Here is a 22,968-nt window from a genome sequence, read left to right as displayed (position 1 = left end):
GAAAGAACACAGCAAAGGGAAAAGGCAAAGGGGAGAATGAACAAACTCTGCCCTGGGTGTCTTGCTCTCAAGCACTTTCAGATTAAACTGTGAAAAAGCCAATGATTTTGTTTGCCACGAAAAGCCTTTTTTCTCATATTTCAGATATACCATGCATTGTCAGGACACATAGAAGTGAAGCCACCTGTAAAAGCCTACAGACACCCAGTGCTAAGCACCAGGAGAAGGAAGCATGGCAGCTCTTCTCCTATTTGCTGAGAAGCTCCTGACTGATGCTCCTGAGGCCCGTTCCACCAGCAGCTCCATCTCTGCAGTCACCTTCCGACCCCACTGCTTGGGCTGGCTCAGCACCAGGCTCACAGGAGACGCCGCACCCCCACAGCTCTTCCCTAGCGTGGCTAAACAAACAGATGGAAACAACTTAAAGCCGGCCTGAACACATCACCTATACGCTGCCGCCCTGGCCTCTTCCCGTGGCAGAGCAAACAAACAAAAATAAACCCTTCCAGGGAATGGAGACAGAGGGGAGGGGGAAAAAAGTCCATCAGGAGGCCGCGAGGCCAGGCGGCGAGAAGGGCCGGCCGGGTGTCACCGCGCTGGCAGCGCCGCGGACTCTCGGGGCCAGCCCGGGCGCCGCCGGCCGGGGCAGGATGTGAGCTCACGGCACCGCCCCTTCCCCGCCCGCCCGGCGGTGCCGGTTCCGCCGCCCCGAGTCCCGCCTCGCTCCCTCTCACCGCCTCCGGGGCCGGGGTCCCGGCTCCGCCTGGGCCGGTGAGTGCTGCGGGGGGACCCGCGCCCCTGGGGCCGGCCCGGGCGGCCGGGCCTGGGCGGCGGCGGCGGCCGGGCCCGCTCGGGGCGGGGAGCGCGGCCCGCGGGCCCGGGCAGCGGGGCAGACCCGGGGCTGCGTGGGATCCGCGCTGTGTTTGTCCGCAGGCAGACGCGGCAGAGCCCCGGTCAGCAGGAGGTGTCGCCATGGGGAACCAGCTGGCTGGCATCGCCCCCTCGCAGATCCTCTCGGTGGACAGCTACTTCTCGGACATCCACGACTTCGAGTACGACAAGAGCCTGGGCAGCACCCGCTTCTTCAAGGTGGCCCGAGCCAAGCACCGGGAGGGGCTGGTGGTCGTGAAGGTGTTTGCCATTCAGGATCCCACCTTGCCCCTGACGAGCTACAAGCAGGAGCTGGAGGAGCTGAAGATAAGGTTACACTCGGCACAGAACTGCCTCCCCTTCCAGAAAGCCACCCTGTCCGAGAAGGCCGCCATGCTTTTCAGACAGTACGTACGGGACAACCTTTATGACCGAATTAGTACCAGGCCGTTCCTGAACAACATTGAGAAAAGGTGGATCGCTTTCCAGATCCTCACCGCGGTGGACCAAGCGCACAAATCTGGGGTCCGCCACGGTGATATTAAAACAGAGAACATCATGGTGACCAGCTGGAACTGGGTTCTTCTAACTGACTTTGCCAGTTTTAAACCAACTTACCTTCCTGAAGACAATCCTGCTGACTTCAATTATTTCTTTGACACATCCCGGAGGAGAACGTGTTACATTGCTCCCGAGCGCTTTGTCGATGGCAGCATGTTTGCCACGGAGCTGGAAAACATGCGGGACCCTTCCACTCCTTTGGTGGACCTGGCAAATAGCAATCAGCGAACAAGAGGGGAGTTAAAACGTGCAATGGATATCTTTTCTGCAGGTACTTGAAGCTATCAGGCGTTGTTTCTTACTAATGCAGTGCAGAAGAACTTTACTGGGGTTTTTTCATTCCTGGTTGTTTTTTTTTTCTTACAGCAGACTTGGAGAGCAGCATGTTAAAAACTTGTGTGTTTTAAGCATAAAGACCCAAACCTGTTTCATTCACAGAAAAATACAAAGACAACATAGTAGGCTACATAATTTAAGTGTATCACTATTATCTGAGGAGAGAAATCACAAACTATTCTGTTATGGCCCATCTATGCTTTAGGAAAGAGATGGTTCTTCAAGGAACAATCCATCTTCTGTTGGCAGAGAAGCATGTGCCTCATGGGGCCTGAGAGGAGAAACTAGTCCATGGCCCAGTTCTGGGGGGACTGACACAGCTTTCAGGGTAATTTGGCAATACTGGCTCTAGAAGCCTATTCTCATTTTATTTCCCCCACAGGCACAAAGTGGGAGCAAAGTCCTGTTGTGGTCCCACTCACAAATACTAGTTAAGAGTTTGACTGTGGGAGACTGCCTTGAGTCTTTGCCTGGTCTTGAAAGTCATGAGTTTAGCCCTTGGGTTTTTATTTTGTTTTTTCTCCCCTTAAAGAGATTGAAAATATTAATTTAAAGGAAATGGTTACTTCATTTTACAAGTTGCTCTTATGGCCAAACTTCCAGTACACTCCACTGATAAAACAGACTGTTGGGAGCAAACTGCAGGAGCAGGTTCTTTGAAGAGAGACTTGTGTCATGTACACAATACTGGGGGTCTGGTTTTGGCAGTCGTGTGAGTGAATATATGCTGTGCCCCAGCATCAGCTGTGGGAGCAGAAGTTATTTCTTTACCTTCTGTGAAAGGGCTGCTTAATTTTGATCTACTACCCGACCCATGCTGACTTACCACACTCTTCTTCCACATGACAGTGATGTGGGTTCCTTTTCTAGTGATGGATTTTCCAGCTGGCAGGTGGCTGAACTCACTGCCTCATGTTTTCTAATTGCAAACTCCTCTGCTGTTGACATGCTTGAAATAGGTTGCTTGGAACAGATTTCAGGGATCAAGTATAGTAGCCAGGTTTTGGAGCTTGAGATGTTATCTTCTCTCTACAAATTAATTTGGAATCTCATTTGCCTTATTTTTAATCAAGACTTGTTTGGGGTTTGTTCTTGTCTGCATATAGAAAACAAAGTTAAAGTGTCTGTTTATAATCCTCTGACATCTTTGACTTATTTTTTTATTTCTGTCACAGGTTGTGTAATAGCAGAGCTCTTCACAGAAGGTGTACCCTTGTTTGATTTATCTCAGCTTTTGGCGTACAGAAATGGCCTCTTTTCCCCTGATCAAGTCCTAAACAAAATTGAAGACCGCAGCATCAGAGAACTGGTAAGGATGGGCTACAGAATTAGAACCATCTGTGTGTTCTGTTTGCAGTTTATTTCACCTACTTTGGTGACAGATTGCTTATTATCTGGGTTTGGGTTTTGATGTTTTTGTATTACAAATGTCTAAACTTTTGATCTTTCTCTCCCGCTCCCTCCTACTTCTGCCTTTCTCAAGGTCACTCAGATGATCCATCGAGAGCCAGATAAGCGTTTGGCAGCTGAAGATTATTTGAAACAGCAACGTAACAATGCATTTCCTGAAATATTTTACACTTTCCTTCAGCCTTACATGGCTCAGTTTGCCAAAGAAACGTTTGTGTCAGCAGATGAGCGTATATTGGTCATACGAAAAGATCTGGACAACATCATTCACAATCTCTGTGGGCACGATCGCACAGAGAAGGCCGAGGGAGAGACAAAAGAGAATGGGCTGGTTATTCTAGTGTCTGTGATAACTTCCTGTTTACAGACTCTCAAGTACTGTGATTCAAAACTGGCTGCTTTGGAGCTGATTCTTCATTTAGCACCAAGATTAAGTGTAGAGATTCTTCTGGATCGTATTACTCCTTATCTGTTACATTTCAGCAACGACTCTGTGCCCAGGGTGAGGGCAGAATCTGTGAGGACACTAACTAAAGTTCTTGCTCTCGTCAAAGAGGTGCCACGCAATGATATTAACATTTACCCAGAATACATTCTGCCAGGCATTGCACACTTGGCCCAGGATGAAGCCACCATCGTCAGACTTGCATATGCTGGTAAGAGGACATCCAGTCAAAACTCCAAATCTTGAGCTTTTCTGTGTTCTGTTAACTGTTTATGTCAGTAAAACTTGCCAGGAGTCTCAGAAGTGACTGCAGGTATGAACACCTGTAGTCACATTTCATTAGCTCTGATTGTTTCCATAAAATAGCCTGATGAAACTGAATAAATAAGAAACTAACTTAAAACATCAGTGTGTTGCTGGGCTGCAGAGCTGTTTTCCCACAACATGAAATTTGATATGCAGGGGCTGAAATTAGATTATTTGCTCTGTAATAAACTGGCTTATACTGTAACAGATGTTTTCTTGAGATGTTATTCAGATGTATGAGTTGTGCACAGTTCAGGAAGAAGCTTTGTAGTCATGCCCATGTTTGCTATTTACCGTGTGCCCTTACTTGCTATGACTAGCACATTTTCATTAGGTTTTGGGGTTTTTTTAGTTGAAAACGTCAGGTGATATTTTTCTTTTGTTTACTAAGTAAACTGATAAAAATAATTATTGAAGACCTTTTTATACTTAATGAATAGAACCGATTGTTTGTGGTCACTGTGATAAATTCAAATTTCAAATACATTAATGTATTTAAAGGTAGTCTAACTGAGTTAACTTCTGTTACTGTAGTACACTTTTGAAAGTGGTCAGACTGGTGACTTAAGAGTATTTGTCCCGGGCTGTGGGCAGGCTCCATTGGCATGTTGCTGTTGATTTGGATGACACTCAGAACGGCTGCTTAAGTGAGACTTCTGCCTTGATGTTATTGTCCCTGTGCCAGCAGTGGCTGACCCATATAATGCAGCCTGAGTTGCTTCAGCAGCTTCCAAATGGTGCAGAACGGTGCCAAATCGTCTGGATAGATACCCTGACAGGTGTTCCAAAAGTGGATTCCAGGGTAACAAGTTGTTATTCCCTAGGATACGTGTCCTGGTGTGGGGGTTTGGTGTTATTTTGTTGCAGTCTACTATGTGGCAATGTTAGTTAAGTCTGGCTATTTGACCTTTACAGTCTTATCAAGTTATTTAGTCGCTAAACTGAGATTAAGTGGTATTTAGGGTTTGTTCTAGAAAAACTAAATTAGTCTTTGTTACACCTAATATCAGGTGTAACAAATTAGGTGTAATAAATTAGGATTTTTCCACTTGTTGCATGACAAAAGGACTGTGTGATTTGATGTACTTTGGTAGCTTTGCTGGGAGTCAACAGAAGTGGGTTGACCAGAGCATCCTGTGTAATTTCAGTCTCATTTGCCCATCGTGACTGGTGTTGTCAGTGACTGCAGTCTCTCATCAGACTGATGTAAATTGGCAAAGTGGAACAATTCTTAACCAAAATGTTTTCCTTTGCAGAAAACATAGCATTATTGGCAGAAACAGCTCTGAGATTTCTGGAGTTAGTACAGCTGAAAAATTTGAACATGGAAAATGAACCAAATGGTGAAGAAATGGATGAAACATCTCACCCTAGTGATAACTATGACACAGGTAATGTCACTTTTTGCCTGCTTATAATAGCAAATCATGGGCCAAAGCTCCTAGGTAGCACTGATTTATCTCATCTCTCAAAGCTTAGCCTTCCTGTCAAATGGAAAGAATGTTTTGTCTTGACCAGTATCAAAGTGTGTGACAGCTTCCTGCAGAGGCAGACACCTCTGCTCTGAATGCTGTGAGAGACAAAAAGGTATATAAATGAGCATATTTTTCTTCTCCAGAGATCCTCAAGGTTTTTGACTGTGATGCTGGTTGCTTCGTTGCATATCCAGCTTCACTTCCAGCTTATCTCATAAACAAGACAGCTGCAAAAACACGCCTGTGTTCCAAATACTGCTTCTGTTGGAGTGGGAAGCAGCGTTAGCTTTGGAAAACCTGTCAAATTCTAGCATAGTCCTTGCACTGTATTTTTCATTCTTCCTTTTCTGTCCCTGTGCTTCACAGTTCTTGTCTGTTTGCCTGGTAAAACTAAATGTGTGGATGCCATTTGGGAGTAACATTACTGTAACATTGTATTATAACTAGTGCAGAGAATGAATTAAAATCCTAAGGATGGATTTTCTTTTCCTTTTCCTTTGTAAAGACACATGGTAATAAGTGACCTGTGTGTCATCTCCAGTGCCTTTTAATGTTGCATAAATTCCCAGAAGAATGCTGGGCAAATCTAAGCTGAAAAGAGTTTGTGCTTAAAAACTGTCATTTCTCTTCTGGGCTAAGAGAGCAATCTGTAACTAATCAGAGTTGGTAAACATCCTGCACATATTCCATTTGGGGAAAAGGCAATTATCTCTTAACTAGTTGCAGGATGATACTTTAAAATAAAACAGCAACAAATCTACTAAAACCAAATATAAAAGATCCTCTTCAAATTCCTTCATGTAAGGGGTAGGGTGCTCAGAATTGCTGAGGAGTGAGAGAGGAAGCTCCATTGTTTTGGCTGTGTTTCTAAGAAATGCTGTCCCCTATCCCTTGAGATAGCTTGGAGATGAAGGAAGTAACATAAAGAAGAAAGAAGCTTGAGTAGTTCTGTTCTTTTCACAATTTTTGAAACCAAGCATGAGAAATTTGTACCAAGGAGGCAGATTTTTCATGTGGCTGATAGACAGGGTCACGATAGAAAGCAAATTAGCTGGACTTCTGACTGCAGGCAAATGATAATCACCCCTCAAAACTGGTGCAGCAGTAGCTGAAGTTTTTGTGTTGCTTGTTTGAGATCCTGCCTTGTAGTTCTTAATAATATGCAGTGCATTAACAATCTGTTACTTCCATTTAAATACTTTTTTTAATTGTGTCATGAAGTAGAAGCCATAGGCAAGGTCATCTTCAAATTTTTCATCAGTATTGTTAGATTAACTGCAGAAATTTAATGAAACTGGAAGCACTCACTTTTTGAAGTGTTCTTATATTCCTTTCTGTATGCTTAATGAAGTGAATCTATCTGCCCAAATAAAAACATAGTCTTGATCTGTTGTCAGTTCACAAATTTTGAAATTCATAGTCAAATAAACATATCAAACCAAAATTGCCTCAAAGCATTTTGTTTACTGTGGTAACGTTGCTGCTGACTCATTCTTATGCATCTTCACATCTGCATATCATCTATATGTATAAAATGAGTGGAATCATCTTAGTGAAAGTTGCAAGAAGTTTAGAATAAATTGATCTGGGTAAAAATGTCTCACCTTTCTCTACTCTTTGACTTTGTCACCACCTCATGCTTAGCCTGAAGTCTTTGGTAAGCCCTTGTTGGAACTTTTGAGGTTCTGTTGCATTGTCAATTTTACAGTTGGGTGTTGTTCAGGATGACCTGTCACTGTAACTCCTTTGGCAGCAGGTGGTACACATGCACACACTGTTTCTTGTCAGCCAAAATGTTCATCCTGTTGTCCCTTGCAGAGTTGCAAGCCTTGCATGAAATGGTCCAGCAGAAAGTTGTGACTTTGCTAAGTGACCCAGAGAATATTGTGAAACAGACACTGATGGAAAATGGAATAACACGTCTGTGTGTCTTTTTTGGACGTCAAAAAGCCAATGATGTTCTTCTGTCTCATATGATCACTTTCTTAAATGACAAGAATGACTGGCATCTTCGAGGAGCTTTCTTTGACAGCATTGTTGGTAAGTGTTTGGTTTCGGCCAAAGAGAGTGGAAAGAAAATAAATAAATTAACAGTTTCCAGGATGTGAAAAAATAAGTCATATGAAAGTCCTTTCTTATAATGATTTCTAGAATTTATAAGAAAAGAGTTTTCTGAATTATTGGGTGGAAATGTTTCATTAGGGAATGAAGATGAAACAATGTAGATACAAATTTGTACTTCTTTTAGTCCAAATGTTTAATACAAATGCAACTGAGGCATTTAAGTCTAGGGTAGATTAACATTAAAAAATTTGAATTTAAATGTTTTTTTTCTTCTTTGAGTCTCTGCTATAGCCAGCTAAATTAAAAAGCTAAATTATGGAAAGTGATTACTAGGATTTCTGCAAGCTCTATAGTAGATGCATCACTTCACACGTGCACATGGTCGCGTTCACTTCAGGAGATCTGTTCATATGATGAAAACTAGGCGTTGGTATATGCTGAAGTTATAACTGGAAAAGTTTTTTGTAATGCCTTAAAACATCACCTGTTACTTCAGAATACTTCATAACAATTAAAAAAAATCTTACCACAAATGACATCAGCTGTTGAGTATATTTAATGCTCCATGTATGTTGGAAATCCACATGACCATTGATGCGAGTCAGTGCTCAGGATTTGTGGGTCAAGAAAACTTTCCCAAGTGCAGTTCCTGAGAGCAAAAATGGTACTTCAGGTGCATGGCAGGAAAAACAATAATGATCTGACTTTCATTGTGGCCATTATAGTAGCTACACATTCCACTGTAACGGCAAGCCACAAAATGCTGTGCTGGCAAACTGCCAAGAAGTGATATTGATAACTTATCAGAAATTGTTTAGAAGGAGCAATGGAAAAGCCAAAGCACAGCCCCAAGTGTTCTGATTTCTTGCAAAAGACATAGAGACATGTGAGGCAATTAAAAATGAAGACATGTAACCTATGTTTTTAACTCCTCTCCCAGTGTCCATTCAAAACATCCACAGAAGAATTCAGATTAAGTTCTAAAGTTATGTTTTTATTTTACTTCAGGCATTTGCACATCTTCAGAACTGAGCTCTCTAACTGGTATTTAAATAAGTGCAGGCACTGCTGCCTGTGGTTGTGAGAAGCTGCCTTTCTGTAGCAGTGGCACTGAGAATATTTCTCTTTCTAGTGCTGTTTCTCTCCTTCCTCTCTTCCTTTTAGCAAAGGGCTGCAATGTCCAGCATTAAGACATGAACAAGTATATTGATTATTACCTTATTAGATTAGAAGCAATATAGTTATTTTATGTTTACTCTCAATTCAGATAGGAAGACATAGAGTTTTCTGGTGTTTATCAGTTTGGTTTGGATTTTTATATTATTTTTATGTTTCAGGTGTTGCTGCTTATGTTGGCTGGCAAAGCTCATCAATACTCAAACCTCTGCTTCAGCAAGGTCTCAGTGATGCTGAAGAATTTGTCATTTATAAAGCCCTCAATGCTCTTACTTGTATGTGCCAGCTGGGGCTCTTGCAAAAGCCCCATATTTATGAGTTTGCTTGTGATATCGGTAAGTTGGAATACTGAAGAATACCCCGTTTTCCTAGTATAGAAAAGAAATCTCAGTACTACATAAAGTTCCACTGTCAGGTTAGCTGTCCAGAATACAAACCTGTAGTTCTGTTTTAGAATCTAAACAAAATTGTGGTATGGACCTAGTATCACCGTGTTGAACCATGTTAGTGCTCAGGACTCTAAAATAATAGTTTTGGTAGAACAAATTGAAAGCATCTTCTCAGATTTTACGTAGGACAGCAGCAAAAAACACTCATTCCAAAAACTTTCTGCTCTAAGATCTTTCCTTGGTCCACATGGCAACCTGCTGTAAAGAAAAAATCCTGGCTGCTTCTGATAGTGCATCAGGCACATAACTTGCAAACACGCATTAGCCTTTGAAGATGAGAGAATTCAGACAATCACGATCCTTTCTTATTGTAATACCATAAAAACCCATTAAATCAATACACCCTTTGTTGCAGAGTTGGTCTCTCCTTCCTGATCAGGCTCATCAATTTAATTTAATGTACCCAAGATTTAACAGCTACTTATGAAAAAAAACCAAAACCCAAGTGATCTTTTGAGATGTAGTCTGCTTCTTCTTAATGTTACAGTTTTACAAATGCACTCAGAATTTGGAGCAGATGATCTGTGATTACATCTCAGAACTAGATACAGTGCCTTGACAACAACTTCTTAAAGCCCACATAATTAGGGGGACTTCTGAGTCTCGTAATCTCATAAGTAGTGACTCTTCAAGGAAGAGAGGGAAAGCAGGAAAGAATAAAGTATTTACTTAAAGAGAAAAAAATAAATCACCAGTTTTAGGATTCACTGTAATTGTTAGAAGGTGGTTGAGATTTATTTTTGGATTAGTCTCCATTGAAAATCTGTAGTTGACAATTAGGGATTGAAATGAGCAAATAAGGAAAATATGCTTTTTGGCAAGAGCAGTGAAATTGAGCAGCATGACTACAGTGAAATCCATGAAATAATTTCCTCCATATGAATGTTTTAACCTTGGTGCTCCGGAGGAAAGAAGGCTCCGTTTGGGAGTAATTCTGTTAAAAGGAAATTACATCACAGGCTGCCATATGCAGGATGATCTCCTCTCTCTATATGAATGATATGTTTTATCAGCCTGTTTTTCTTTCAGCACCATTCCTGTGTCACCCTAATCTTTGGATATGTTATGGTGCAGTTGGATTTATCACCGTGGTGGCACAGTATTTGAATATTGCTGATGTCTATTGCAAGCTGATGCCATACCTCCATCCTTTTATCACACAACCAATAATACAGGTAATACTTCCAATAATATTAATGGGAATATATCTGGACTAGCCATGATTCATAAGTTTGTCTTGGCTATAAGGACCATATACGCTTTTTTTTTTCAATTAAGATTACAGGCAATTATAGATTTTTTTGATCTCTGCTAGCAGATTTATAGAATGGCCATTGCTTTCCATGTTTTAAAGACTGTTGTCTCAAATTTGTTGTAAAATGCAAAACATTTTACAAAGCCTAAAATCAGCAGGTATGTTTTTGGTTCAAGCCTTTTCTGCCTTGTTTATAGTCAAACTCTTACAATACTGTGCTAGTTTATAGGAGTCTAAAAAGGACAGAAAGTTGACTGTGAAACAAGTTGGTTTATGTTCTGCTTTCATCTACAAAACCAGTCTGTTAATTAGCGATTACCATGCTTGTGATTTCACCAGAACCACTCCTGTGTTTCAGTGCTTTGCCAAGGGTCGGGGCACAATGCTCAGCATGAATGACTTAAGTCATTTACTATTAGTGCATGTCCAGGAATGACCTACATGATGCTGGTAGTATGACCATATAGGCATCTTTGCTTACAACTTCAGGACTTGTAGACTGCACCTCTCAGATGTTTTAATAGATAGAGAAGAAATAATTGCAGTATGTACATTGAGAAATGCACCCTGTGTTTAACATTTTGTTGAAAACCTTGTAGATGGGAACTTCAATATAATAACATTTTTCTGTGTTTACATGTTCTTTGTGCTGTTTTAGGCACTGATTAATAAATTTGTCTTGTTCATTTCTGTCATATTAGTATATAAATCTTTTCTTCTTCATTTTAGTATATAAATCTTTTCTTTGCTATGCAACACTATATGTAGCAAGTGAGTGGTGGGTAACATGAAGCTGGATTGTAATATTAAGTCTTCATTCTGGACTCATTTTGAAGTTGTTTTTCATGTAGACAGCAAGCTATGAGAAGTACTTTATAAGAAAGAGGGGAAGAGAATGGAGAAAGTCTGACATGACCAATACAGATCTTATTTTCAAGAAAGAGACAAGTTGAATCTGGATGATTTGTACAGGTTATGTGGATATCATCATGTTGACTGGTTTGAATTGCAGGTAGACAAAGAAATAGTCCTGCTGAGTGTACTTAAGGAGCCTGTCAGCCGTTCCATATTTGATTATGTCTTAAGATCAAAGGACATCACAAGCCTCTTCCGACACCTGCACTTGCGTCAGATGAAGAGAACTGGAGCTCTCTCTGAGTGCCCACCCCCAGAGGACCCTGCCATTGCACAGCTCTTGAAGAAGCTTCTTTCACAAGTAATTGGGTTTTATTGGTACTTTAAAAGTCAGGCTTGAGACTCTTGGGCTCTGTACACCTCCACAAGCCTTGACCTTGCAGTTCCTTCTATGAAGGACTCCCAGTCTGAGGTTCTGATCCCCCAAGCCGTTAACTTCACTGATTTCAGGATATGCTTGTGGGACAAGTTGTTCAGAGCTTAAAGATGTTTAAAAGATCTGCCAGATATAGAGACATATAAATACCACCTAAGTCTTTAAAAAATGGCTGTATGCCATTTCTGATGCATCCTTTATGTGGCAGCATTACAGAGCATTGCTGGATTAAGTGCATTGTGCTGGATAAAGGAGTATGTATTTGTCAAAGTGCTAGACATGTGTGCCAAAAGGAAATGGAGCTGGAAAATCTTGAGGCATATATGTGAAGAGAATCACCCACCCAAAGTAGTGAGAAGTGGGAAGACAAAGGACTGTAGCTGTGTGGTTTTTCCCCCCTGCCCCCCATGGCTTGTGGGCTGTAAGCATGGTCTGGGTGGCAGCTAAGCAGATTGCACCAGAGAGTGATCCAGCAATAAATTCTGTTCTGCCCTTTCACTTTTCCTTGCCCCATTCCTTAGGGGGAAAGATATTCTTATACTGCAGTAGCTTACTTTATGTTTTGTATGAGCAGTGGACTGATGCTTTGAATTCTGGGGATGTGCTCTTCTGTGCTTCTGAGCCGGTTATTAATTTTACTGCTTCTTAAATCTTCATGCCTTGATGCATGTTATCGTTAAGAGAAGAGTAATATTACCTTTTTTTTTATTCTTTAGGGGATGACTGAGGAGGAAGAAGACAAACTGTTAGCACTGAAGGACTTTATGTTAAAATCTAATAAAGCTAAAGCAAATATTGTGGATCAGAGCCACCTGCATGACAGCAGTCACAAAGGGGTGATTGACTTGTCAGCTCTGGGAATAACTGGAAGACAAGTGGATCTTGTTAAAACAAAGCAGGATTCTGATGACAAACGTGGTTAGTATATTTTGTGATCTATATAGTTGAAGTATAGCCTTCCTTTCAGGGTGTTCTCAGTAAATCAGCCTACATGACTATCACCATCCTCACTGAATTTGCAACAGGAAAACTGCTTCTGTTTGAAATGTGAGGTGGTGGGATGTTCTCTGATCATTGAAAAATGGGGATTTTCTTCCTCTGAGAATATTTTAAATTATTTTGACTGAGGTGCAGTTTTTCAGCTGATTGTGACAAACAGGACTCTAGTGACTCATGGCAACAGTGTAAATGTTGGAAGCTACAACTCTCAACAAGGGCCAAGCTCTTTAACTGTGAAAATCCTGGGTGTTTCTTGAGGTAGCCTGAAGAAAACTGAAAACTGCTCAAGCTGGCACTGAGGAGTTGCCAGCTGTTGCTCACCCAGGTACATGTGTTTTGGCCCTAGGGTTCTTCAGCTTCTCATTGACTCCCATTTTACTTTTTTTAACCTGCTCTTCTTTCAGCTCAAAAAACCTCTTACATTTCCTTGTTCAGACTTGAAATCCACTTACTGCTAACTATTCCAATCCTCAAAATTCTTATTTGCCAGACAGTTTGAGCTTCCTCTTTACTCTCTCAAGCTTGTAATTCCCTCTTCTATTACATCAGTGGTAGGTTCTGTGTTTTTACATATAGAAATACACAAATATCTGGAAAACCTATACTATTAATGACTTGTTTCCAGAATTAGGGTGTTTTGCATATAATTGTAAAGGAAAGTTTAGGATTGTACAGAAGTGTAGGATTTTTCATTTTTTTGCATCCTTGAATGAGGAGTCAACATGATTTAAAACTAGTGTATATGAAGTCTGTACTTGAAGTAATTTGTTTCACCCAAAGCTGTTACCCTTAAAATCTTTATGCCTTTAACTTTTCTTCACTGACTTTGTCCAAATTTACTTTGTTCCATGTTTTTCTTTTTCTGTCTATATTTTACAGTTCTAAGTGACTCTAAAGGAATGCTATAAATAAATAAATTTCCTATTTAAAGGGATAACATAGTTGAATCTACAGGTAATGTTGCAATTATGATGGAAAATTGATTGTATTTGACACCAACAATGATTTGTGTACTGTGCTGTTACAAATTTATTGTTGATGTCCCTGCTTATTGCAGGGTGGTTGGACTAAATGACCCAAACACTTCCATGATTCTATAAGAAAAATTTATCATATGGTGGAGTGTAATCCTGCAGCCTTCTAGATGTAAGCTTTCCCTCTAGTGAAGTGATCTATTATGTGAGTCGGCTATAGGATCCAGAGGATGTGAGCACACGAGGCAAGTGCTTTGTTTGGTTCCCCTTAAAAATGTCTGTCAGCTGATCTCCACCACACAGCAGTAGGGTTTTCTCTGTACCTACATAACAATCTGGCATGTAAACATTAGACTTCCATGTAGTCTCAAAGTAATGACAATCCTGAGTGAATGTGGTCATGGTAATGTTTGGCGTGTTTTGTTTTCTTCTTCTCCCACTCCCTCCCTCCCTCCCAAATACTTATAGCTAGAAAGCATGTAAAGCAAGATTCAAATGTAAATGAAGAATGGAAAAGCATGTTTGGGTCCCTGGAACCCACAAACATCTCCCAGCCAATATCCAAAGGACATGGGCAAACTACTGATACTGACGCCATCCAAGCTGGGAAACCACTTCGTTCAGAGTCCTCAGCTGGCATTTGTGCCACTTTGTCATCATCTCCACAGGTATACCTGAAAAATACTATGTTTGCATCTTACCTGAAATGATTTAATTGTTTTAATGTCAAGTGGGAATATAGGGATGTGATGTTCTTGTTTTGTTTGGAGGTTATTTGACACCAGCCATGCTGTTGGCTGGTGTCTTTAGCAGAGTTGCTGACTTTCAAGTTCTTATTTTTAAAATAGGAACTGAGAGAGGACTGAAGTAAGTTTAGTTTCTTGAGCTTCACTAACAAATAGATGCTTTGCACAAAGAGATGGGGCTTTGCGGATTAGACAATTATTATGTAAACTTCTCTGGCAGGGAAGACTTTTCCTCAAATTGAATGCCCTGATACATGTTGTAAGGAAGAGATATCATGGTTTTAACTTGGAAATCACAGTAGCATTTAGGCATCCTGTACCTGTAATACTTAGTACTGGCTAGAGAAGGATAGGCTGGGAACTCTGCAGGCCTTGGAGGCATGTCTTGACACTGAACACTCTTTCCTGTTTGGTTTCTAGTTTGAGATTAACTTCTGTTTTCTTTAAATGAGTGTGCCTACCCTGAACTATAAGGGAAACTCTTCACACTTTGGTTTTTAAAGCCCAACGTAAATGAATTTGAGAGCTAACCTTTAATTTTTTCAGTCTTGAGAGCAATAATTGCCTCTGTAATAATCATATTAATAGCTGTGCACAGCACATTACAGTTTCTTTAGACAGAATATAGAGCAGAGTAGGCAAACAGAGTAGAATAAGAGAATGTTAATATTTTATATAAATAATAATTTTCACTATTTTTAATTGTCTTCATGCAAGCAGCATTTTTTAATGCTAATTCATTGCTAATTGTTTTAATAAAAAAGATTTTTTCCATTTTTATTCACTGTGTGTGACACAGAAATCTTATGAGGGGGATTTATCTGTGTGTAGAATGTAAGGCATATATTTTTAAGGGCTGATTTCCTACAGGCATCTGATGGAGCAGTTGTCCAGCCCAGGAAGCCAACCCTGCAGGCTCTGAGCAGCACGATGTCCCCATCTGCACACCAGCTGCGCATCACCACCTGCAAAACTGAGCTGCAGCAGCTGATCCAGCAGAAGAGAGAGCAGTGTAATGCAGAGAGACTTGCCAAACAGATGATGGAGAATGCTGAGTGGGAGAGCAAGCCCCCACCTCCAGGTACATCACAGGCCACTGAGGTTATTAGATAAATATTATATATATATATATATAATTTGAGTCAAGATATCATCCTTTCATGAAAAAATGCAAAGGACGAAGAAAAGAGGAAATTCTTAGTTTAGGAAATGTGTTTACTGTGCACAGCACCTATGACCTAGTGTCTAATTTAGAACTGAGCGAGTAGGCTTTTGCGTTTAATATTTAAAATGCCTTAATACTGTTTTCAGTGCTGTCTGTGCTTTGCAGTTGTAATGACTATATCCTGATCTAGCTGTTAATGGATGGATCTGGGGGGACTTGCATGTTCCTGATTCGGCTGTGGTTTTGTTTTCCCTGTAGGATGGCGTCCCAAAGGGTTGTTGGTAGCTCACCTTCATGAGCACAAGTCTGCTGTGAATCGCATTCGGGTCTCTGACGAACACTCCATTTTTGCCACTTGCTCAAATGATGGCACAGTGAAGGTCTGGAACAGCCAAAAAATGGAAGGAAAAACCACTACAACCAGGTAACTTAAAAACCTGTGGTAGTTGGGTCTGCGATTTAGAGTGAAAAATAAAGTAGGGCAGGGAGGAAAATATGAATCACTTGTGGGTGTACTGGAAATATCAATAAGGAGATACATTAGTGTTCCTCTTGGCTTGCATCTATAATATTAGATTGCTGTTTCAATTAGTTAATAAAAGAAAAAATGCTTTGTAGCCATAATAATTACAGGCTTTTTGATTTCATTTTTGTACATATATAAATATATTCTGCTGTGGTTGTTTAAAGCCAATACTGGCTTTTTTGCTTTCTCATTTTGGAACAGCTAGAAAATGTTATTTTCAGACCTTTCTCAAGAGCCATTGGTTTTGAGTAGGTGTTTAAGAGAAGTGTTGTTTTTTTTTCAAGTGCCACCAAAAACAACCTCTTTTTTCTCTTACCCTATTTCTCTCTGTACTGTTTAGATCAATTTTGACATACTCTCGCATTGGAGGACATGTAAAGACACTTACATTTTGCCAAGGTTCACATTACTTGGCTATAGCTTCAGATAATGGTGCCATCCAGCTTCTTGGTATTGAAGCCTCAAAGCTCCCTAAATCTCCTAAAATTCATCCAATACAAAGCAGGTATGTACTTAAAGCAGTTAAATCTCACCACACACAGAGCTCAAGCTGTTAGTATATTCCTCAGATCTTTAAATTTGCTCTAGGCTTCCTGCTGGCTGAGCCCAAGCTGTACTGGAAGGCTGTAATCCATGTTCTTTTCCTGCTTCATACAGAAGGGTTGAAAGGCAGCTGTGCAGAGCTGACCCTTCTTAGCTATAGGATATTTGTCCTTCTTGTGTCAATGAGCACATTATGAGCTTGAAACAGCCATTCTGAATAGTTCTGACTTGTTTAATTATGTACTGAGATTGGTTAGTTCCTTTGTTGCAATCTTAATACTTACCATGTGATTTTGAAGGTTGTTTTGCAGGTCATTAGATAAATGTTTACAGATGTACAGCATGTGATGTCGCCTCAGACCTGCAATTTTTCCTCTCAGGTTCTTAATGTGATAAGTTGGTAGAGATATTGGTAATGGGATGGTATGTAAGGGAATCTTCGGGCTTGATTGAGCTTTTTTCTTACCTCCATATGAGCAGTGTTTGAACATTTGGCACTGAAGCTACAACTTAATCTTCCAGTTTGAGTGAGAGGTGTGTCCAGGCCTCAGAAAGTACTCACAGTACTGCTGGAGGGGTCTCACAAGTGTGGAGCAGAGAGAGGGAGAATCACCTCCACAACCTGCTGCCCACACTTTTGATTCTTCTGTTGTGGGTGGCTTTTTTTGGCTGTGAGCAGACATTGCTGGATCATGCTGAGCTTCTCATCAGCCAACACTCCCAAGTTTTCTGCTCCGGGCTGCTCTCAGCGTATTCCCAAACCAGCCTATATTTGTGCTTTGGATTGCCCCGACCCAGAGCACAGAGCTGTGTTTATGTTTGCAAAGGGCTGCTGACCAGCAGGTCCTACCAGCAGAGAGATTTGAGAGAGCATAAGCATCCATTGTACTGAATTCAGAAAGCTGTTTCTGGCAGATGCCTTGAGAAGTGACACAAAGAGGAAAAAGCTGTTTGAAGGAGTCTTAAACTTGGAGGGAGTCATACCTGTGTCTAAATTAGTTTATTATTTTAACCCAGGTCGTTAGATCTGAAGGATGATGGCTGTGTGGTAGACATTCATCACTTCAATTCAGGAGCCCAGTCAGTCCTGGCTTATGGAACAGTTAATGGATCTCTGGTTGGCTGGGATTTGCGATCTAGCAGCAACGCTTGGACACTGAAACACGATTTGAAGTTAGGCCTCATAACTTCATTTGCTGTGGACATACACCAGTGCTGGCTGTGTATTGGTAAGCCTGTATTTCTTGTTAGTTTCTCTCTCTTCCCTGCCCCCCTCTTCCCTATGGTTTTCTCTTACAGTAACAACAGCTCAAGCTTTTGGTTGATCTGATTTTACTAGCATATGCAACAAGGGGAGAGAAATATCTTCTCATCTATTTTTGAGAAGTATTCTACCTGCTAAGAACTTGAGGCTGAAGGCCATCTCCCTAGGAGCAGAACACGGAGATAGGGACAAAAACTCATGTATTTATCCCTCTGACTAAGGGGAGCTTTTTCTCACCAGGAACAAGCAATGGTACCATGGCATGTTGGGACATGAGGTTTCAGTTACCTATCTCCAGCCACTCTCATCCTTCCAAGGCCCGAATCAGACGCCTGCTCATGCATCCTGTCTATCAGTCCTGGGTAATAGCAGGTAAAAGATGTCTTAAACTTACCTCACAATTGCCAGAGGTTGTGATTAAAGCAGCTTTTTTTTCAGCTTCTGCTTCAAGCCCTGGTGGAAAGTTGAAAAGAAAAAAAGTAGGGTTTAGCCATTGTCAAAATGACAGTGTTTAAAATTCTCATCTTCTGAGCATTGCAACTCTCATTAGGGGCCCTACCTGTGTGTTGTCTACCCCATTCCTTTTTAAGGACAAAATGTTACAAAAGATTAAATTCAAACTCATCACATACATTGAAGCAGATGGGAAATCTGCTACCACCTTCTGTAGAGCAGAGATTGAATTCCAATTCCCTCTTCAATCTAAGCTAGCTGTGTCATAGGTTAGAACTTCTGGAAATCTCCAAGATTCCTCATCTGATACACTTCCAGCTGCTTCATCCTCCCTGCATGTGGCACTGTCATAGACTTTTATATGTTTGTGTCAGGAGTACATTCTGAAATGGACAAGTACCTTAAACTAATCCTAAATAATAAAATTTATCAAGTTGCTGTAAAATGAGAGTAGTTTGAGTTTCATATTTTACTTGCTTTTAGCCTTCACTTCCTATTTTGAGTTTTTAACCACTCTGGGAGAGAAAACAAATTGCTTGAAGAAACGTACAAATAAAGCAAGTTTCACTATGCTTTCTAGTTGGTTTCCTCCCCGTGAAAGACTAAAGGAATGACAGAGTTCATAATTTTGGATTATTATAAAATAGTCCTTGCCTGCTATGTTGCTGCCAGTCTTGTAAGCAAACCCTTGAACAGAATTCTTTACCTGTCCACATGAGTGTGGAAGTTCATTGTAGCTACTGAACTCTGTAACTTTGGATTGTTTTCTTACTTGCATAGGAGTGTTCTCCAAAGTGCCTGATGACAATGCTGAACAAACCATCTATCCTTCTTAAAGAAAGCTAGGGAGTTATCTAGGGAGGAAACTGAGGGTTTTATACATTTTTAAAGGGGTTGAGAATTAAATCAGGTTTCCTTTAAACTCCTTTAAATCAGGCACTTTTAATTATAGTGAAGCTGCTTTGAAGCCAAACCAAAGTACTGAAGCAAGACTAACACAAATGCTGCAGAGAGCAAACAGAGAGTGTCTCTGTGTCATTCCATCTATGTCATGTCAGTAGAGCAAACAGCAAGAGCCAACCAATCTGTTTTATACTTTTTGCACTGGCTTTATCTTTCCTGTAGCTGTTCAAGGCAACAATGAAGTCTCCATGTGGGATATGGAAACTGGTGATCGACGCTTCACTCTGTGGGCCAGCAGTGCACCACCTCTTTCAGAACTGCAGGTCTGGTCTCTTTCTTTTCTAGTTTCTGTTGTGTAGCCAGGGTTAGAACAACCTTAGACTCCATGCTGTGCCTCAGTACAGAACTTGCCTTTGGATTCATTTTTGCACCATAACTGTTCTATCTGTCAGAATTAAATGCCCTTTGTAAAACAGCAGTGTAACCTAAATCTTCAATGGTACCTTCCACTGTCTGTGGAATGTACTTGTAACACTCACTTGTTATACCCAGCCATGTTCTTAGAAAACCAGTGGGCTGGTTAAGCTTGTAAAGATTATGGAAAAGCCAAAATTCATGGTGTGGCATCTTGTACTTATTTTTACTTGCTGTTCCTGGGGCTATGCATACTTCTGTAAACATCTGCTCTTTTACACATTCTTTCTGTAATATAATAGCACTACTACACTTAACTGCTAGTTTAAAGCATGAAGTGGTTCTTCTTCAAGGACTTAATTGGGAAAGGAGCAATCTGGAATATGGTTCACAAATCCATAGACAAAAACTACCACAGCTGCTTCTATAAATGTTGTGAATGCCTGTCTGGAATCTACTTAAACCTAAGTTTGTATGTGCTACAATGATTGCAGGTTGAGTTCATTTCAGTCCTGCCCTTCTTTACACAGGGAGCTCCATGATCTAAGATAGTTTTCTGTTGTATATCTGTCCCATAATGCCTTCATAGTCCAAAAATTTAAGCATCCATGTGCTTTTCAGTAGGATTTGCCTTCCTGATTCTTTTAAAAATAATCTCTCATCATTGAGAATCTAATTTCCAAGACTCAAAAAGAGAGGATTATGGAGGGTTAATTCAGTTTTATTGCTCTGTAAAGTGTAAGGGAGCAATTTACATTAATATATTAAGATGTGGCCCATTAAAGTGACTTGGCATTTGCCAGAAAGATTTGGAAACTGGGTGGATGAATGTGGCAAGGAATGCATTCTCTTTCTGAAGCATGGTGACAGCTATTGCTGATAAGTTATTTTCATATATCCCTTTTTCCTGCTAGCCTTCTCCTCACAGCATCCACGGAATATACTGTAGTCCAGCTTCTGGTAATCCCATATTACTGACAGCAGGCTCAGACATGAAAATAAGGTAATCAAACGAAACAACTTTCTTGTTTGTCACTCTCCCCTCCACCCCTGCTGGTGTACTAAATTTTGCCAAGTGTTTCCTAAGTAATCTCTAAGAAGCCAAAACAATAATGCTGAACATGTGTTCATTAGTAAACATCAGTGAGCTGAGGAAATCGTTCTCAGCATAAGGACTGCAGAACTTGGTGCTTCTCTGAAGCATAATGTGTACTCTGAAATACAGTGGTTATCCTTCTGTAAAATTCTTCACAAGCTCCATGACAAAACCAAAAAATAATTCATGTGTGAGCTTAGCATGAGTGTAAATTTCTCTACACCACTCCCTTTCACTAAGTGTAGAAAGCAGATAGCATTTGTGCCCACTCATTTTCATCATAAGAGCAAGACCATTTTTAAGCAGCTGTTTTAAGCTGATAGAATTGAACACCTCACCTTGATTTTGTTTCTTTATGTTTAGGTTTTGGGATCTAGCCTACCCTGAGAGATCATATGTTGTTGCTGGAAGTTCTAATTGCCCATCTGTTTCCTACTACAGGAAGATAATTGAGGGCACAGAGGTGGTTCAGGTATTTGCTTTGTCTGATAGACACCTATTCTGCTTGCCTTTGGATGGTCCTATGGATTGCACTCATTGCAGGATAAACTCGCTTGCTCTCACTTTTTGTGGATGCTGTCAGCATTGCATTTTTTTGGCAGTTGGGAACAAGTTACTTTAAAAGGGGTACATAATTTGTTTTTGACAGAATTGGGCTCACCAAATACTGCCTACATGCAGAGGCCCAAGTCTTATATTCTTTTTGGGATATTGAAATTTAGACTTTTAACACTTTTGGCTTTGATCAGTGTTTGGAATGTCTTTTGGGTAGGACCTTAGCATGTGTGATGCACTGGCACCAGGATAATACAGTAGCTGCATGCTGAAGTTTTTGTTACATCCTTCAGAGTGACTTTGGGAACTGGCAGTGTTGCTAGTTGTTAAATAGCACAATGTTTTGTTTCAGTTCAACAAATTGAGTGCTACTTCAAAGGTGACTAAAACAAATCAGTACCCAATGCACTGTTTTTTAGTGTTTCTTCTCAAACTTTTAAATTACATTTATGCTATTGAAGCAGTTTTTATAAAAGCTTTGGGAAGCCAAGATGTATGTGTTCCTATAACTTTTTGCCTCCCTATTGGAATATCAAATCTTAGTGTCATTGAAATAAATATGAGAAAAAGCCCCATTGTTTACCTAACCAAGAGCTGTAATGTCAGTTTAGATTAAGACTTTGGCTGTGTGTGATGAAAAGAAATGAACCAAGGAGTAATCCTGAGAAAACTGTCAAAGAGTGTGAGGTTGTATGGTTGGGCATTTTTGTTTGATTGGTTCTTTGGTAGAAGAGATTTTGTGGTCTTCTTATATTGACAACCTAATATGGATGACAGGCTCTCTTTGCAAACGCTCACCCTTCTGTAAATAGTGTTTCTCATTTTGTTTTTATACAGGAAATTCAGAACAAGCAGAAGATGGGGCCCACTGATGAGACCCCTAGGAAGGGCCCAGAGTCTCTCCCAGTTGGGCATCATGATATTATCACAGATATTGCCACTTTCCAGACCACACAAGGGTTTATAGTAACTGCATCAAGGGATGGGATCGTTAAAGTGTGGAAATAAAAACTGTACTAATATATAGTATGTAAATATTTGTAATAAAGAAATAGTGTTACAATGAAGTTTTCAAGGACTGTTTCCAGTTAATGGAATGGAATGGACTTTAAAAACTGTAAAAGCAATGATAAAATCAGTTCCCTGTATCCTACCACCCTGTTGGCACTTCCTAATCACTTCTTACATTAAAGCTTTTTGGTATCCATAGCATTTCCTTGAAATATCAGGGAATCTATGAAGTCACTTAGCTTGGTTTTGACTACATTGTTCTTCAACAACCTTTCAGAAAATTATTTAAGGATGTCCCACATGACACATTCTAAATGTGCACAAAGCAAAGAGCTGGTGTCTAACTGCTCCTGTGTTGAATCTGAGAAATGAAATAAGAACAAGTGCACTGATGTCCCTGTACATTCTAATAACTATAATAAAGTCCACTTGAGCTTCCCTGTTTGGTACTTGGGTTTCTTTACATCTGTGGTTCCACTGCAGTGATTCTGCAGTCTTAGCTGGCAGAGCCATTGGGCTGTTAATTGTCATTTGAGATCAGCTTAGCATTGTGTCAATCCTCAGCTGTCCTTTGACAGTTGTGTCCTTGGTCCTCAACTGTGCCTTGCATCCAGCTTGCTTTAAACTTGAGTCTAAAGCTAAGCTCTGCTGTCCTGGGAACCTAAAGCAGCACTACCAGGA

At 40.5% G+C, this 22,968-nt stretch overlaps 1 protein-coding gene across 1 annotated transcript; it reads left to right on the top strand.

The window, feature by feature from the left end:
* Positions 1 to 676: 676 nt before the first annotated feature.
* Positions 677 to 22,725, top strand: PIK3R4 (phosphoinositide-3-kinase regulatory subunit 4). The gene is made up of 20 exons (XM_064415885.1): positions 677 to 771; positions 934 to 1,702; positions 2,943 to 3,076; positions 3,251 to 3,833; positions 5,185 to 5,319; positions 7,222 to 7,443; positions 8,805 to 8,978; positions 10,122 to 10,267; positions 11,360 to 11,563; positions 12,355 to 12,556; positions 14,080 to 14,279; positions 15,228 to 15,438; positions 15,781 to 15,946; positions 16,389 to 16,553; positions 17,609 to 17,820; positions 18,096 to 18,227; positions 19,434 to 19,534; positions 20,540 to 20,628; positions 21,085 to 21,193; positions 22,114 to 22,725. Exons 2-20 carry the CDS (start codon positions 973 to 975, stop codon positions 22,282 to 22,284), a joined length of 4,086 nt encoding a protein of 1,361 aa, XP_064271955.1. The 5' UTR covers positions 677 to 771; positions 934 to 972; the 3' UTR covers positions 22,285 to 22,725.
* Positions 22,726 to 22,968: the final 243 nt, after the last annotated feature.

Source organism: Passer domesticus, chromosome 1, assembly GCF_036417665.1.
Source record: "Passer domesticus isolate bPasDom1 chromosome 1, bPasDom1.hap1, whole genome shotgun sequence".
Classification (NCBI taxonomy): Eukaryota; Metazoa; Chordata; class Aves; order Passeriformes; family Passeridae; genus Passer; species Passer domesticus.
The sequence above is the reverse complement of the archived record's forward strand: the minus strand, read 5'-3'. Positions and strand labels throughout refer to the sequence as shown.